The sequence below is a fragment of the Panthera uncia genome, chromosome F1 (assembly GCF_023721935.1).
Source record: "Panthera uncia isolate 11264 chromosome F1, Puncia_PCG_1.0, whole genome shotgun sequence".
In the NCBI taxonomy this organism is placed as follows: Eukaryota; Metazoa; Chordata; class Mammalia; order Carnivora; family Felidae; genus Panthera; species Panthera uncia.
In genome coordinates, this window is record NC_064813.1 from 30,195,591 (window position 1) to 30,214,227 (window position 18,637).

Consider the following 18,637-nt stretch of genomic DNA (forward strand, 5'->3'; position numbering starts at 1 on the left):
ATGCATTAGCCTATATACTCTACCTCTTAAGATCTACATCAGATATACAGGGCTTAAGGCTTAATACTACTAGGAGTAATTATGTATCTTTTGGGAGATTTGCATGACATCCAGCTGAATCCTCTAAATCACACATTCATTTGAAACCTGTGCCTATCACAGATACACATTAGCATTTCTTACAGAGTTTTCATCTCCGCCATTTACCTGACACAGTGAATATTAAGGGACCAGTTAAGATAGCAGCAAACTGCTATTATGCAGCCAACTTAGCAACAGTGAAGAGACAATAACAAAAGGTTATCTAAACACATGTTGAGTAATGTGAAACCGAAGTAAAAGAATTGCTAGTGATCTACAGAGCTGACAATCTTCAAGATGGCCATTAAGACTATCCTTCTATAAAATTGTACCCTGTCCCCACTGTCACTCTTTCTAAACCCTTTATCCTGCATTACTTTTTTCTTGTATTTATTACACCTTGACATAGTATTATTATTTAATCTTTTCCACTAGACTATAAAGGATTTTGCTTACTGGTTCAATACATTACCCCCAATATGTAGAGCAATGCCTGGAAAATATTTCCTGAATGAATAAAAATCACAGTTGTTCAGAGACAATATATTTTTGTATAAATACTGGAGTTTTTCTATGTTCTTATATATGAAAAAATAATTTGCTCCAAGAATCTAAGAAATAGTGCTGCAAAGAACAATAGATACTTGAGCAATGCATTAATTTTTCTAGTAAAATGGCAAACTTCACATACGTTCCTACTTCTATGATCCAAAAAATACCCAAAAAGTAAGTAAAAAATGTAAACAGTTAACTAAAAAGGGTAATCTTACCATTCTACTCCATAATGACCGTATCTTTACTAAGGTTTAGTTAAAATATATAAAATTCTGATCTTTAGCAATAAAAGATTTTAGAAAAAGGTACAGCAAAAACAGCAGAGATGATTCAAGTATCTGAAAATGAGATCTATACACAAAGCTAAGAGGACTGGAAATGTTTGGCCCAGAGAGGCAAAAGACTGAGAAGAGACTTTCACAAACTGTAAATACACAAAAGACTGTCTTCAAGGAATATGGCCCAACGTTTTCCAAACTCTCTTAAGAGGAAACTAATTTAAATGGGTTGTAAAGTGGATTTAATATATGAAAGAATTCATGTAAGACTCAACATACACTGAACTAAATGAGATATTTCGTATTAAGTGACTGAACAGTGAATGTGACCAAGAGCTATTTGGATGTGAAGGTGTAGGCTGTAAAATGTGTAGGTTTCTAATTTAAATTTCTAATGATAAAGATCACAAAGAAGAGCTTCTGGTCCCTAAAATACAGGTTATCCCTAAAAAGGTCTATGTTATAGTCAGTACCCCAATAATTACATCTTAAGTATCTGTGCCACTAAAGAAATAACTGATACAAGAAAATTAAAATACTGCATGATCTGCCTGTATTCCAGGCTACTACAGCAGCAAAGCATCCCTAATTACCTAGAAGTCAGCACACAGAAAATTATAATCTTGTTGGTCCTCAATAAATACAAAATACTTAGGAAAGAAAATAAAAATAATTTATAACTGTTAATGAGTAGTTGCCATATAATACTACATTTTATAAATTAAAAGATATGATCAATCCCCCAATAGTGAAACAGTTCTTTTGTTCCTTTCTTCTTTATTTAATTTATTCCATTATTCCAATGCTCATTAGTATTTCCATTACAGTATGGAAAAAGAGTAAAAAGACAAAAATGATAAATTAGCACATTTTTAGGAAATTCATGAACAGGGTTGGGGAAATAAAAACTTGAAAGGTGTTGAAATTACTTGTGATTATTCCTTCTCATTAACTAAATATAATGCTTATTTTACATCCTATCAAATTGATTTATGAAATCAAGTATCTGATAAGCTAAATGTAAGATGTAAACTTCTGGGGCGCCTGGATGGCTCGGTCAGTTAAGCATCCGAGTCTTGATTTTTGGCTCAGGTCATGCATGATCTTACAGTGTGAAATCAAGCCCCATGTCTGGGCATGGAGCCTGCTTGAGATCTTCTCCCTCCCCCTCTGCCTGTGCTCCCTCCCTCTCTCTCAAAAACTAAGTAAAAATAATAAATAAAATGTAAACTTCTAGTATAAAACAAAAAATTCCTGGTGAGTTGATTCAAAGTATGTTATGAACAAAAAACTTTCAATGAGCAAATTTCCTCAGTACTACAACTTTTTACAATGTCATTTATCAGAGCAGCTTTAATATTCCACCCTAAAAAAAGATGATTAAAGGGGCACCTAGTTGGCTCAGTCGGTTGGGCATCTGACTTATAAATCTTAAAATTTTTAATCAACGTTTGCTAATCCTAGGATTCCTTTTCCATTTTATTTAGATATATGTGTGCTAGACAAAATAAATAAATGAAGCAGACTATTGCTTAAAATGTCACAAATCATGTAGAATGTAATTTTTTTTCTCTTTTCTTTTAAAATAAAAATAAAATGGGGCACCTGAGTGGCTCAGTCAGGTGAGCATCCGACTTTGGCTCAGGTCATGATCTCACGGTTTGTGAGTTAGAACCCCGCATCAGGCTCTGTGCTGACAGCTTGGAGCCTGGAGTCTGCTTCAGATACTGTCTCCCTCTCTCTCTGCCCCTCCCCTGCTTGTGCTCTGTCTCTGTCTCTTTCAAAAATAAACAAACATTAGAAAATAAATAAATAAACAAACAAAATAAAAATAAATAAAATGGAATGACCACTAAAAAATATAAGTCCTGGCAAAATAAAAATAAGCAATGTAGTAGGAAAAGCTAGCACCCATATATAAAAGCAAGATTCCTCTCTACCTTCCAAGAACTATACAGAAAATAGCTAATGTTGCTGATTATCCATCCTATTGTCATTAAATATATATCATTTTTCCTTTTACTTAAGACACTCTTCACTCCAATGGTTCTAGCCTGTAGCAAGCATTGTTGGTTGGCTAATATAATATCCATTCCCTTCCTCTTGTCTGTCTCTAATACTGAAGCTGGCAAAACTAAATATTCACTGTCCATCCACCTTTCAACTAGAGTAAAGGAAAAAGAGAATGGTAATAAGAAAGATGAAAAACAATCCAACAGAATAAAAAAATGAGATTTTAAAAATCCAATATTTTAAGAGAAAGTAAGGGACACAGAAAGATAAGAAGAACCAACATATGAAAAGCTGGCATCCCCAGAGAAGAAAAAAAAAAAGCAGTACAACAAAATAAATACTAAAAACCATTACTGAAGAAACTTCAGAAATTGGTGAAAGAATACTATTCAAATGAGAAAATTTATCTAGAAAAATAAACACTTATGTATAACCAGTAAAGCACTTGGCCATTAAAGGGACAACATGCTTTACAGACATCCAGGCCAAAAACCACGTCTTTATAAAGGCAAAGAAAATCAGAAGATAATGGAATAACATATTTAAGGTACCTAGGGAAAGAAGATGAATCAAGGATTTTAAATCACATTGGTCTTTAAAAAGAAAATCTACAAACTGCTATTGTACATACAAAAACTCAAGGAATAATATTCCCATGAGTTCCTCTACTAAAGAATGAGCTCCAGGGGCGCCTGGTTGGCTCAGTCAGAAGAGCACGTGACTCTTGATCTTGAGGTCATGAGTTTGAGCCCCACGGTGGATGTAGAGATTACTTAAAAAAAAAAAAAAACAAGCTCCAAATTATCAAGAAATGATCAGGGGAACTTTGACATAAGGATCGATGGTAAGATTAAATATTTTACCTGTAGAGCTAAGAACAAGCAATGGGCATAAAAGTGACAGAATAGTAATATACAATTAGTTACATGTTCTAACCACATAGGTATTATACAATAATAAAAATATAAAGTTGGGGGAGAGGATGGAGAAGAGTGTATGGAAAGTAGAAGCTTTGAATTGTTATGCAAGTATTTACTGTGAAAGTAAAAGGATATTACTTTATGTTATATGCTAGAGAAGAATGGAAGTTAGGGAAGAGACTACTTAATAATTTCAGTATTGTTAATTCTAGGAAACCAATAAACTAGCTACAAGAGAAAGAACCCAGGGTATCATATAAAGGTTATCAGCATAAAGGCAACAATAAGAGCAAAAATATACTTCTTCCCACATACCAAAAGTAATTATCTTTTAAGAAAACAAGGGGAGAGAAAAGAAAAACATATAGTTTAAAAAACTGTGCTAGGTTCTGTACAAACATTATCCCATTCAATCCTTAAAGAATCCTTATTTATCCCAGTTTCATAAAGGAGGAGGCAAAAGAGTTAAGCAGCCTAAGGTCATATAGGTAGAAAAGTATCAAAACTATGATTTAAGTAGAGGTCTGTCACCAGAATCATTTCGATTTACCATGCTTTGTAATGATAATAATTCTCTTACTTGTTAGAATTTGTATATCTAAACTTTTGTTACCTTTAACCAAGGCATATCTGTACCTGTATAATTACACCTTTAAAAACTCACTTATGAGGGCTAAAAAAGAAAAAGAATGGCCAGTTGAATTATTTGGAAGATCTGTTTTACTGGTGTTATAATGAAGCTAAAAAGGTATGAATTAAACCTCATTAAAAATTGGTATGTATTTATTTTAGGGCCATAGACTATATTTAGGAGAGGCAGTAAAGCTTTTAAAAATTAAGAGCAAGTACTTTGGAGTAATACTTCAGTTATAAACCTAATTCTGCCACTTACTATTTTTATAAACTTGGGCAGGATTCTTAATCTCTTCTAGCTTCATCTAAGCTTATCTATAAAATGAACAATATTATGGTGTTACCAAAAGGATTAGATAAGATGGGTATATAAAGCAGTTGCCACTATCTCTGAAACATGGTAAGTGCTCAGTAGTCATTGGTATTGCTCTAATTAGCTAATCATGATCAGCAGTCTTATAAATGAGTACCATTGATCATATGTAGACACATACATTAAATTCTCTAGAAAAACCCATCACTGTGCTTGCCTGCAGATTTCAGGTCATTAATATTATTTTTAAAATATAAACATCATCTGAGGCATTAGGCAAGAATCCTTTGAACTTTTACTTTCTCCCTCAGAGCCTTGCTTATTTTAAAAAGTAAGAAAGTGCATCTGAATATTCTCAGAATATTTTAATGAGACATTTGGGGGAACAAAAATAAATGATCATAAAGACTAGATATATAAAAACATGTGCAAAAGAAACACTAAACACATATGAGTATAGTTTATGGCTATAATGGAATCTTTGTTAACAGTTTGTAAGTATTGTAAGATAATCTACCCTGAATCCTATTCTAAAGAGTTCTAGTACTAAAGTATCAACTGAGGTAGTGTCAATGTGATTTTACTGAGTGAACTCTAGATGACATTATATTAAAGCCACATATTTGAGGGGATGTTTAAATGACGTAGTTAGAGCTGGACAGAAACAGGGAAGGTTTAATGGAAGAACTGATCCTGCCTACATAATAAGTTTTTACTACCAATTTCCCAATGACTCTGAGGAGTGAACTGTCACACAATGGCATTTAGGTCAAGAAGACTATCCCTTTCTCAGTCTCAACTAAAAAGACATGCTCCAGAGAGAGACTTCTGAAATGTCAAAGTGAACTTGGTGAACTTGCTGACCCATAAAAACAACCCAAAACAATTTGAGCTGCATAAGAATAAGTGAATGTGAAGGTAGATCAGTAGAGATTATTCAGTTTGAGGGGCAGAAAGAAAAAAGAATGAACAAAAAAGGAACAGAGCTTCAGAGATCTGAGGGACACCTTCAGTCATACCAACATACACACACATATTGGGAGTCTCAGAGAGGAGAAAGAGGAAGAAAAAATATCTGAAGAGGTAATAGCTAAAACCAACTCAAACTTGATGAAAAATATTAATTACACAAAAACTCTTATTGGAGCTCAATGAACTCCAAGTAGAATAGAGCCAAAGAGATCCACATCTACACAAATCATAATCAAAAGTGACAGAAATTAAAAACAGAAAATATTCAAAGCATCAAGAAAAAAATAACATCACACATATGAAGTCCTAAATAACAACTGACTTGTCATCAGAAAACAAGGGACACCAGAAGACCCGTGGGATGACATCTTCTAAGTGTTGAAGGAAAAGGGTAGTTAAGCCAAGAATTCTATATCCAGCAAAACTCTCCTTCAAAAATGAAGGGGAAATTAAAACATTCCCAGATAAACAAACACTGAGAGAATTCACTAACAGACCCGCTCTACAAGAAATACTAAAGGGAACCCCTCAGGAAGAAATGAAAGGATATCCACAAGAAGAAATAAACAGCACAGGTAAAGCTAAGTACAGGTGAACCCTGAGGAATGCAGGGGTTAAGGGCACTGACCCTCCCCACCCCGACTCAGTCAAAAATCCACATGTAACTCTGGACTCCCCCTAAATTTAGCTACTAATAGCCTACTGCTGACAGCAAGCCTTACTGGTAACAGAACTGATTAACATGTATTTTGTATGTTATAAATATACTGTATTCTTAAAACTTAAGTAAGCTGGAGAAAAAATGTTAAGAATATCATAAGGGAGAGTGCAAACTGGTGCAGTCACTATGGAAAACAGTATGGAAGTTCCTCAAAAAATTAAAAATAGAACTACCCTACAATCTGGTAATTGTACTACTGGGTATTTTTACCCAAAGAATAGGAAGACACTAATTTGAAAAGATACAGGCACTCCTATGTTTATCGCAGCATTATTTAGAATAGCCAAATTATGGAAGCAGCCCAAGTGTCCACTGATAAATGAATACAGAATATGGATGAAGAAGATGTGGTATATATACACGATGGAATATACAAAATATATAAAAAAGAATGAAATCTTGCCATTCGCAACAACATGAATGGATCTAGAGAGTATAATGCTAAATGAAGTAAGTAGAGAAAGACAAATACCATAAAATTTCATTCACATGTGAAATTTAAGAAACAAAACAACAGAACAAAGAAAATAAGAGACAAACCAAAAGACAGATCTTAACTATTGAGAACAAGCTGATGGTTGCCAGAGGGGAGGTGGATGGGGGGGGGGGGATGGGTGAAACAGGTGAAGGGGATTAAGAGTAAACTTATCACAGTGAGCACTGTGTAAGGCACAGAACTGTTGAATCACTATACTGTATGCCAAAAACTAATATAACACTGTAGGTTAAGTATACTGGAATTAAAATTTTTTTTAATATTGTAAAGAAGAGATACATTTACAGTACTGTACGGTATCAAAAAAATCTGCACATAAGCAGACTCATGCAGTTTAAACTCATGTTGTTCAAGGGTCAACTATACATACATAAAAGCATAAATGAATTTTATTTATAACTCATTTATTCTACTGCTCTACAAGACAATCACATAAAGCAATAATTACAAAATTGTATTGGTGGGCATGTGTAAAGATCTAATTTGTATGACAATACCACAAATAATACCACAAAGGAGATGGGGGAGGGAATGGAGGTATATTGGACCAAAATTTTATACACTACTGAAATTAGTGGTATTCAACCAAAACAGATTGTTTTAAGATGCTAATTGTAATCCTCAGGGTAACTACTAAGAAAATAAAAAATACAGTTAAAAAAACAAGGGAATTAAAATGGTACCCTAGCAAATACCTATTTAATATAAAAGGCAGTAATGGAGAGCAGAGAAACAAAAAGGCATACAACATATAGAAATAGCAAAATGGCAGATGTAAATCCTACCTTATCTGCAATTATATTAACTGTAAATGGATTAAACACTCCAGTCAAAAGGCAAAGACCGTCACAACTGATTACAAAAACATGTTCCAACTTTATCAAGACAAAATGTATATTCAAAAGAACTGATTAAAAGGAAAAGGACTGGAGAAGATATATCATGCAAACAGTAACCAAAAGAGAGCTGGAGTGCCTACACTAATAACAGACAAATAAATTTAAGAAACCATCTAGAGTTATAATAAGGACAATACATACAAAAGATATAACAATTATAAACATAAGCAGCTAATAACAGGGCCCTGAAATACATGAAGCAAAACCTGACAGAACTAAAGAGAGAAATATAAAATTCAACAATAAGTTAGAAACTTTGTATCTTACTTTCAATGAGTAGAATAAAAGATTAAAAAAGAAAAAGAGGACTTGAATCACATTATAAACCAATTAGACCTAACAGATTTCTACAGAATGCTCTATCCAACAACAGAATACATTCTTCTCAAGCACACATGAAACATTCTCCAGAATATACTGTATGTGAGGCTCTAATACAAGTTTCAATAAACTTAAAAGCATTAAAAACATTCAAAGTATATTCTCCAACTACCATGAAATAATTAGAAATCAGTAACAGAAAGAAATATGGCAATCACAAATATGTAACAAGTAAACACATTCCTTAGTAATACAGAAGAAATCACAGGAAAATTAGAATTTATTTTGAGGTGAATGAAAACAAAAACATAACTTATCAAAATTTATGGGAAACATGTTAAAACAAAAATTTGTACGTGAATGTTCATAACACTTCTCATTACAATAAGCCAAAACACCCATCAATTGATTAATGGATAAACAAAATATGGTATATCCAGAAAATGAAATATCATTCAGTCATTAAAAAGAATGAGGTATGGACATAGGCAACAACACTGATGACCCTTAAAAATACTACGTTAAATAAAAGAATCCAGACACAGAAGGCCATATATGATACGATTTCATTTATATTAAATATTCAGAACAGGTAAAGCCATAAAGACAGAAGGTAGATTAGGAGTTGTCAGGAACTGTGAGAATAGGGGAATGGGAAGTGACTGCTAATGTGAATGGGGTTTCCATTTGGGGTGATAAAAAAGTTCTAGAACTAGACAGTGGTAATGGCTGCACAGCACTATGAATGTAGTTAATGCCACGAGTAGTACACTTTAAAATGGTTTAAATGATAAATGTTAAGTGTATTTTACCTCAAAAAAAGTGAAATACAGTATTTTGGGGAAAAGAAAATGATGAGCAAACATACTAAAAGTCAAATGTTTTACATAGACACTCAGATCTAAAAGAGAACAACCATGATTTCAGCAGAATATCATAAATGTAAAAACTGTCAATATATAATTATGTTTCATACTTGTATGTGAGGCCAAGAGGCCTCAAGCGTGGGTTCATCCTCTTCTGGATCAAAATCTGGATTATCACTTGGAGGAAGAGTACGGAAGATGTTAGCACTGATCTGTAAAGAAAACGAATTTAGATTTATACTCTTTGTTGTACAACTAAACAATGTAAAATGAAATATTTTAAAGATAACTTTAAGAAAAAAGTTGTGACTATAAGCCTAGTTCAAAACCTGTAAACCTCATCAAGATATGAAGAAGTCAGGTATTTGTTTCTCTTTTTTCTATCCCGTAACTATGACTTCTTCAAATGCCAACCTACTAAAGATTACAGATTACCTCTGGATTCCTCTTTCTTAAATTACAAGTCGTTCTTTCCCAAGTTTTGCTTAAATGGAAAATAAAAAAAAAAAAAAAAAAATAAAAAAAAAAGGGAGGAAGGGAATTCTGGGGAGAAAACCATGAAGTTCCTAAGTCTACCTATCCCTAACTTGATCCTTTTCATCTTTCTACAATTCCCTCTATATTCTAATCCAGCCATTTACTTACCTTACAATCCAAAAGAGTTTGATAAAAGATCTCCATTCTTATACATACACACAACACTAAGGAAGAGGGGTAGGAGGGCAGAATACCCTCAGTGCTATTAGGGACATAGTTTATAATACCCCACTGGTGATTTAATGTATTTCATCTATTCTGAGCCTTTTTAATTTTTATTTATTTTTTAATGTTTATTTATTTTTGAGAGAGAGAGAGAGAGAGCACAAGCTGGGGAGGGGCAGAAAGAGAGCGACAGAGAATCCCAAGCAGGCGCTGCACTGTCAGCAGAGAGCATTATGCGGGGCTCGAACTCACAAACCATGAGATCATGACCTGAGCTGAAGTTGTACACTTAACCAACTTAGCCACCCAGGTGCCCCTGAGCCTTTTTTTTTTTTAAACATATTAATCTCTCTAAAATCAGGATGCTGACTCTTCATTTCAGATTCAATGAAATACAATATTTAAAATTTCATCATTCACACTGTCTTAGCACCAAGGTAAACTAACACATCTTTGTTCTTTAGCAAAGGTTAGACTGTGGTGCTAATCTTTGAAGAATGATGAACAACTGAGAAACCACATGGTTTATTTAGCAAACACTTAAGGCCATACCGTTAAGAAGTTGGTCACCTGAAATAAACTATCTGGGGAATAAAGGATGAGACAAGAGGTCATAGGTGGTGCAAATTTCCAACTATTCTTATGAAGTGGCATCTATGGTCAGCCAAATAACTGCTTACAGTCAATTACTATAACCATAAGACTTAGAAAGTAATAACCTAGAATTTGATCTGCTAGAACTCAAAGCCAGTACATGAGGGCAGAATAAATAGTTTGACAGATATCAATTTCACAAAGAATGGCATAAAGTCACAAATAAAACATGAAAAGGAAATATATCCCATTCAGAGGGCATAATTTGCTTTGAGATCATACTTATTATTGGCAGTAAAAGAAAAAGTTAACTTTGTTGTGCCACCAATAAAATTAACTATATATAACAAATATACGTAAGAGCTTTATAGGGCCAACAGCATGAGTTGGCGTCACGCTTGTCTAGAAATTAAGTACCCAGAAGTTAAAAAAAAAAAAACAACAAAAAAAGAAAGAAAGAAAAACACACACACCTTTTTTCTTGGAGAAAGAAATTAAATCCCAGAATTTGTTAGTATAGAATAAACTGACTCAAACATTTGAGTACTTCTGATATCTAAATATTTGAATACCTTCAATATTCAAGTCAATAACTTTAGGTAATCTTTATACCCAACATGGGGCTCAAACTCACAACCCCAAGATCAAAAGTTGCATGCTCTACCAACTGACCTAGCAGGCACCCAAGTCAGTAACTTTACAGAGATTAAAATAAAGTACCTTTTTCCAGGATTTTTAAAATTCCTGAATACAAACCATCTGATTTACCAATCAGTAAAATGGAAATACTGTTTTTTCCCCTGAACATATTTTAAATGATAAACACAAAACACAAAACAAAATGAGTTTATCAGTATTTAATACTTCTGTTTTCAAACTGTCACTTAATTTTTACAGTCTACTGAGAGTCCAGGAAGCAAACTGCATTTTGATTAATGTTCCTTGTATAGCTAATCTTTTAAAACTTCTTTAAGGAGCACTGGGTGTTGGATGTAAGCCAATTTGACAATAAATTATATTTTAAAAATAAAATAAAAAATAAAAACATTAAAAAAAAAACTTCTTTAAGGTTTTTCATTTTTGAAAAAAAAAAACAAAAAAATCATCCCAAATTTTCTGGTGCAAATGCGATGAAAAAAAATTCAACTAGTATAACGGGGCCAAATTAAACTTTCCTACACATTTTGTTCTTCCCCCAGAACATGTATTAGCCAAGGGGAAGGAAATGAAGACAACTACAAATTATACTTGTTATAACCTTCTATACCCTGGTAACATCTAAGCTTCAATTATGTATTCAGTGATTCTCTAATTACTCCGACTAAATTTTTTGTATTTTGGTACTATGCACCAAAATACAAAAATCGCAAATCCTAAACAAACTTTACTGTTTGATGGAGAATAAGGTTGAATTATTAGTATCCTAAACAACCTTACCTTAATAAAGTTGGCAGTAATCTATTTTTCACAGAGACTTCATAAACTTATGTTATTTACCTTTTTAAAGGTCCTGAGTTTTTATTAAAATTCAAGTGCTATAGAATCTATAAATATATTAAAATAGTCTAAATAGGGGCGCCTGGGTGGCGCAGTCGGTTAAGCGTCCGACTTCAGCCAGGTCACGATCTCGCGGTCCGTGAGTTCGAGCCCCGCGTCGGGCTCTGGGCTGATGGCTCAGAGCCTGGAGCCTGTTTCTGATTCTGTGTCTCCCTCTCTCTCTGACCCTCCCCCGTTCATGCTCTGTCTCTCTCTGTCCCAAAAATAAAATAAAAAAAAAAAAAAAAAAAAAAAGTCTAAATAAATACATTTTTTAAGACCTGACTCCTTTACCTACCTGCTGAAATGTGGAGTCCCATAGTTTTTCATTGGTCTTCTCTCTCTGCACTTTAGACATTCTCCCTTAGCGACAATTCAGCTCTATGACATTAATCACCTATCAATCTGTATAATCTTAAGCCTACATGTTTCTCCTAAGCTCTGGATCTGCACTATGCAATATGACAGCCACCAGCCATTGAACTATTATAAGACAGCATCAGTGGAATGAATGGATAATCTTTCAAATGGACTATTTAAAAAACATTGAGTACACTGATTGTATATTTATTAAAAATCAGTCTCAGTAATTCATAATTACACCTCAGATCTTACTTGAATTTATAGAAATCTGAGGAACTTAAGTCTAGAAGGCTTACCATTTTTACTATATCAGAATACGCTGATTCAACAATTACACCACGATTAGTTGAAACATACTCAACCAGTTCATTTAGTGTTGCCCTTTTAATTTCTTTGCTCTTCAAGTCTGAAACAGAGTCCATGAAATCAAACAGTATACAACACTGCTGCAACTTCTGACAGAAAAGCTCTTGTTGTTCATTGGAAGTGGCATCTATAAATAAAAATAAAGAAAAACTTAGAAATAACCTACTCAGAAATGACCTTTAATAAGCTTATTAATTTTATAGATGCTATTCACACACATAAAATAAAAAAACTTCTCTCAAGAATCTAGTGAGGAAAAAAAAAAAATCATGAGAAATGCACCCATCTAATCTCATCATGCCAGAAACCAGGATCCACAATGGACTTTTCTTCCTCTCTTACTATCCATAATCAACCATTATATGTTATTGATTCTGTTTAACATATCTGGAATCTACCCTTTTTTTGGTCATTCTCACTGCCATTTTAATTATCCTCATCATCCATCATCTAAATTACAGCAATGATATCCTAACTACTCCTCTTGCCTGGTCCCATAACTACTACAACTCCTGATTTACCTTCTAAACTACCTCAAAAGCTAAAAATTGTGCTAAACAGAAAATCAATCTGATCACACTCAATACTTTTCAATGATTCTCCAAAAATTACAAATTGAAACTCAAACTTGTGTACAAAATTCAGCTGCCTGTTGTCAACAATCAACTCTCAACACTTTGCAGCATGTAACCCTGTGGTTAAACCATATTCCCTCGACCTGTGAGATTTTACAATTTCCTTTGCCTGGAATGTTCTTTTCCCACGTTCCCACCCTGGGAACCCTCCCCATTTATTAAGTTTCAGCAGAAACATATTCCCCTCAGAAACTCTAGGACACTAAAGCTAAACTGGTTAATCCTCTTTTACCCAAATGTATCTTAGGTGTGTATCTCTACTGTAACATTTTTTGTTCTATGTGGCAATTATGTTTTACATGTACAACATTCCTAGACTGCAAGGCCCCCAAAGACGGGAAACAAGTGTTATTTTTATCTCTATCTCTGTCTGTCCCTCTCTCCACACCCCACCACCTCTTATATCTAGCACAGTATCTGGCACACAATAGGCATTCAGTAAATGTTTCTTGTTTTACTTTCCACTTATTTACAAAACTATGGACACATTATATTGATTTGAGTCTAACATATGTATTAAATCCTTTTGTTTCCAACATTCAAAAAACAACAAAATTTCAATTCGGAACTTTCACATCTGTAAACAAGGACCTTCAATTAGCTCAATTATTTAAGTTTCTTAATTAGGGGGATTAAATTTAAAAAAAAAACCTCATATGCACCTACTTAATATACTTAATTTGAAAAAGTAGAAGATGAATAATACCTCTGCTTTTTGTGAGCTTCCCAATTACGCTAAACTTGTTAGATTGGGTATGTGTTACACACTAGGGAAGGGGTGATTATTTGAGCTGTAAGAATCCTTCTCAACTCATACTGTACAGGAAATCCCCATACGTTTTTTCAGTTTCTCAGTAATACCTTTATCTATTTGTAAAGATATCTATATCCTCATTGTATAACTTTATATCTGTTTTTATTTTTTTTAATTATTTTTATTTATTTTTGAGAGGCAGAGAGAGACAGAGCGCAACTGGGGGAGGGCAGAGAGAGAGGGAGACACAGAGTCTGAAGCAGGCTCCAGGCTCTGAGATGCCAGCACAGAGCCCGACGTGGGGCCCAAACTCACGAACTATGAGATCATGACCTGAGCTGAAGTTGGACGCTCAACCGACTGAGCCACCCAGGTGCCCCACTTTATATCTTTATTATAACATATATTAGATCTTTATGTATAATTATACATAAAGATTATACATAAAGATTCCCCATTATACTGATGGGGAATATAGGGAAATAGGTGTCATACCTTTACAAGCTAACTCAGTTCTGACAGAGTTTTTAAAATATTTTTAAGCTATTTTTTCCTTTTAATACAAAAACTCATACAATATCCCATTTCACTATGTGGTCCAGCCCTAACTAATTCTCCTTTTCCTCCCACTACCAACTCAACATGAAATCACTGCCTTTCTTGTTCCTCAAAGGCCATGTGTCTGCTCAAACTCTTCCCTACCTGATATACCTTACCAGATTTCCTCCCCTATGTTTCACTCACCCTCCAAGATTAAATCTCACATTCTCCACAAAATTTCCCTTAGGTAGTAAGTAGGTCAGAACACAGTGATCCCTCCCTTCTCTGAACATCTACAGTACTCAGTCTCAATCATATAGTTGAGTATGCATTATGTTTAAGTCTGTATTTAATGAGTATTTCTTTTATCACCCACCAAAAGATTTCAGGTTCCATAAAGGCAAGGATCATTCACTGAACAAGTTTTCTTTTTCTTTTATATCATAGTGTAGGGTATATAAGAAGTCAACAAACATATATTTGATGCTTGAAAAAAACTCTTAAATTTGCGGAATAAAGACTATGCACTGAAAAACAGGCTACAGAATTAAGTTCAAAATTTCTGCTGAATATCAAAAGTGGTATCAATAAATTATTACATCATGTCTAAGCTTAAGAATTTATAGTAATGACCATTTTTATCAACAACCTACCTTGATGGTGATTTAAATGGATTAAACGAGATAATGATCATGAAGTTGAGTGAATATATTTCAAAGTCGGAATAAAAAAGGAGAGGCCTCTGGCTAACATGTTAGAAGACACAAATGATTTTTAGGACTGGTAAATAGTAGTAGATTCAGGAATATGTTACAAAAAGAAGTTTCATTTTCTGGGCACCTAACTCATAAGAGTCTTCTCTACAGAAAAATTGGTGTTTTTCATAGCTTCTCCATTCAGTAATCCATTTCTTAACTTAAAGATTTAAATTTATTTTTTCTTCTCCAGTATTTTATCTCAGCATTACCTAATGCTTAGACGGGATAGGTCACATCTGGATCTTCCCAAACATTAGAAATATTTAGAAAAGTTAACATTTCAACTTCTTTGGCTCTGAGTTAAAATAGACATTTCCAGTCCTCAATTTTTTTTAGGTATTAGAGAAAAGAAAAATCCTTTCCCACCTAACCCTAATTTAACTTTCAAAACAGTCCTTAGTTCTGGGGCACCTGGATGGCTCAGTTGGTTAAGGGTCCAACTTTGGCTCAGGTCATGATATCACGGTTCGTGGGTTCGAGCCCCACATCTGACTCTGTGCTGACAGCTCGGAGTCTGGAGCCTGCTTTAGATTCTGTGTCTCCCTCTCTCTCTCTGCCCCTCCCCCGCTCATGCTCTGTTTCTCTCTCTCTCTCTCCTTCAAAAATAAACAAACATGTAAAAAAGATTTTTTTAAATAATAAAAACTTCTAACTTAGTTCTGAAAGTTAGAGATGACTTCCTGTCTTCAAGGGATTACAAACTGCTAGGTACATGACATGCAACATCTTTACGTAGGTTAAAAACATTTTTATAATGGTTATCCTAGTAAGAAAAGATGATTACGGTTTTCATCAAGAAGCTATGAAATAGGGGCGCCTGGGTGGCTCAGTTGGTTAAGCGGCCGACTTCGGCTCAGGTCATGATCTCGCGGTTTGTGAGTTCGAGCCCCACGTCGGGCTCTGTGCTGACAGCTCAGGGCCTGGAGCCTGTTTCAGATTCTGTGTCTCCCTCTCTCTGACCCTTCCCCGTTCATGCTCTGTCTCTCTCTGTCTCAAAAATAAATAAATGTTAAAAAAAATTAAAAAAAAAAAAAGAAGCTATGAAATATATTGTACTTGTTGATGTTTATTATGTCCCAACTCAGGTGTCTCTACAAAACACAATTTACACTGAATGTTCTCGTAAGAAAAAAAAGAAAAGCAGAAAATATATTTAAATAAGTTGAAAAAAGATCAGACTATATTCTGGCTATACTTCATAAATATGAATGACAACTTGTGAGAAAAAGAATGTGTAATAATTCTCTTTGCTAATGTAAAAAGTGCTGACAAAATCTATATTGGTGACTTTATACTTTAACTTCACCATTTATAAGAATGCTTCCAAATGAAGTCTGTTATACTCAATGATATTTCAGTTTGGCAATGTCTTAACATTTAGGCAGCAATGTCATGTATTGTTCGAACTTAGTTATTTTTACTGGGCTAATGTTAATTATCCATTCGCCATTTTCAATGTGGATAATGTCCATTCCGATTCCAATGGTGATAGCTTTTTTCCTTAGGATTCTCTATCTGCAATATTCACTGATGTCTTCTATGAGAATTTCACTTAGTGGTTTAAAAATAAAAACACCTGCAGAAACATACAAGTTCACAGGAAAAATTCAGAACACCTTAGAGTACTACGCCATACAGCAACTGGAATGGTAGATGCACACACTGTTAACTGTTACACATCATCCTGAGTACAACACAGTATTTGCTTAGTCAACTTGAAATTAATCACACAAGAGACCCCAAATTTTTGCTCCAGCAGTTTAAAGCAGGTCTTCTTGAAATAATAACATGTATCCATTTTTTTTTTTTTAATTTCATTTAGAGAGAGAGAGAAAGCGCAGCGAGCACACACAACCAGGGAAGGGACAGAGACAGGAGAGAGAATCCCAAGCAGGCTCCACACTGTCTGTGTAGAGCCCAATGGGGGGCTCAATATCACAAATGGTGAGATCATGACCTGAGCCAAAGTCAAGAGCTGGGACGCTTAACTGACTGAGCCACCCAAGTGCCCCTGACATGTATCTATTTCAAGTGGATTATTAATTTCTTCTAAAATTTGTAAATAAATCAGGAACAAATAAAGGATGAGTATTTAAGCTCCTGGTGACTGCCATTTAAATGAAGAGAAAAACCAGTCCTATTCATAAATCTTTTAGTATATTTTGGTCTCCCTAAGTATTTACTTGGGAGCAATTCAGACTAGCAATTATTACCAGTAATTATTATCATAGTGTATCGCGTTCAACAGTTTTAAATGCTTTAAGTCTTTAAATTGTCAAAGAAATTTGATTACAATTTAAAAATATTATTACCTAAAAAAATATTATGACCTACATTTATGTCTTCAAAAATATCAGAGAACTAAGGATTTCCTAAAAGTGCTCTTTACTAAGTCCCCAATAAAACAAGCTTTGCATGAAAATTATGGAAGATATAAGAAAAACTGCACAAATCAAAGAATTATTTAAAAACAGATGTGCTTTTTGCCTTGAAAAATACATCATTGGTTTAAACTTGCCTGGAAGATGAGTTTTTCAAATGCATCTTAACTCTCTTCATTTTGTTATGACTGAAATTTGATCCCACTAAAAAATTTTCAGTACTGCAGAAGTCTTAGGCAGAAAGGAGAATCAACACAACTCTAGGGAAGGGAGGCATTTAATCTTTGAAGAATTATTAATACAACTTTGAAAACTCACAAAAGCCCTATTAGGTTTCCCTATTTATCTCTAAATGCTTAAGTTTTTTTTCAACACCCAACATGAAGATGTATCTGACTCACACTTTAAGAAATGTTGCTCTAGGGGCACCTGGGTGGCTCCAACAGTTAAGCATTCGGCTCTGTGCTGACAGCTCAGAGCCTGCTTGGGATTCTCTTTCCCTCTTTCTCTGCCCCTCCCCTGCTCTCTCTTTTTCTCAAAATAAGTAAATAAATAAACTTAAAATAAAAAATCGGAAAAAAAAGAAATACTGCTCTAGAGAACTGTTTATCAAGGTGTGAATGGCAATCTACTGCTGGGTAGTAAGATCATTTTAGTGGGTCATGGCTAGAATTTTAAAATATATATAAAATATCAATGTGTCTCAGTATGAGTACTGAGTAGTAAAGTAAAATGTGGTTTTTTTAAAGTTGATTTGTTTTGAGAGAGACAGAGATAGCACGAGTGGGAGAGGGGCAGAAAGAGAAAAGCCCAAGCAGGCTCCATGTTGCCAGCATGGAATCTGACACAGGGCTCAATCCCACAAACCATGAGATCATGACCTGAGCTGAAACCAAGAGTCAGACACTTAACCGACTGAGCCACCCAGGTGCCCCCTGTA

At 34.3% G+C, this 18,637-nt stretch overlaps 1 protein-coding gene across 1 annotated transcript in view; it reads right to left on the reverse strand.

The window, feature by feature from the left end:
• The window catches only part of PPP2R5A (protein phosphatase 2 regulatory subunit B'alpha), a 63,574-nt gene that overhangs the window by 19,144 nt on the left and 25,793 nt on the right, over positions 1-18,637 (reverse strand). The window contains exons 2-3 of the mRNA XM_049634185.1: positions 12,560-12,756; positions 9,179-9,280 (exon numbers count right to left, since the gene is read on the reverse strand). Coding sequence (XP_049490142.1) covers positions 9,179-9,280; positions 12,560-12,756 — 299 coding nt within the window. The remainder of the gene's footprint in view (positions 1-9,178; positions 9,281-12,559; positions 12,757-18,637) is intronic.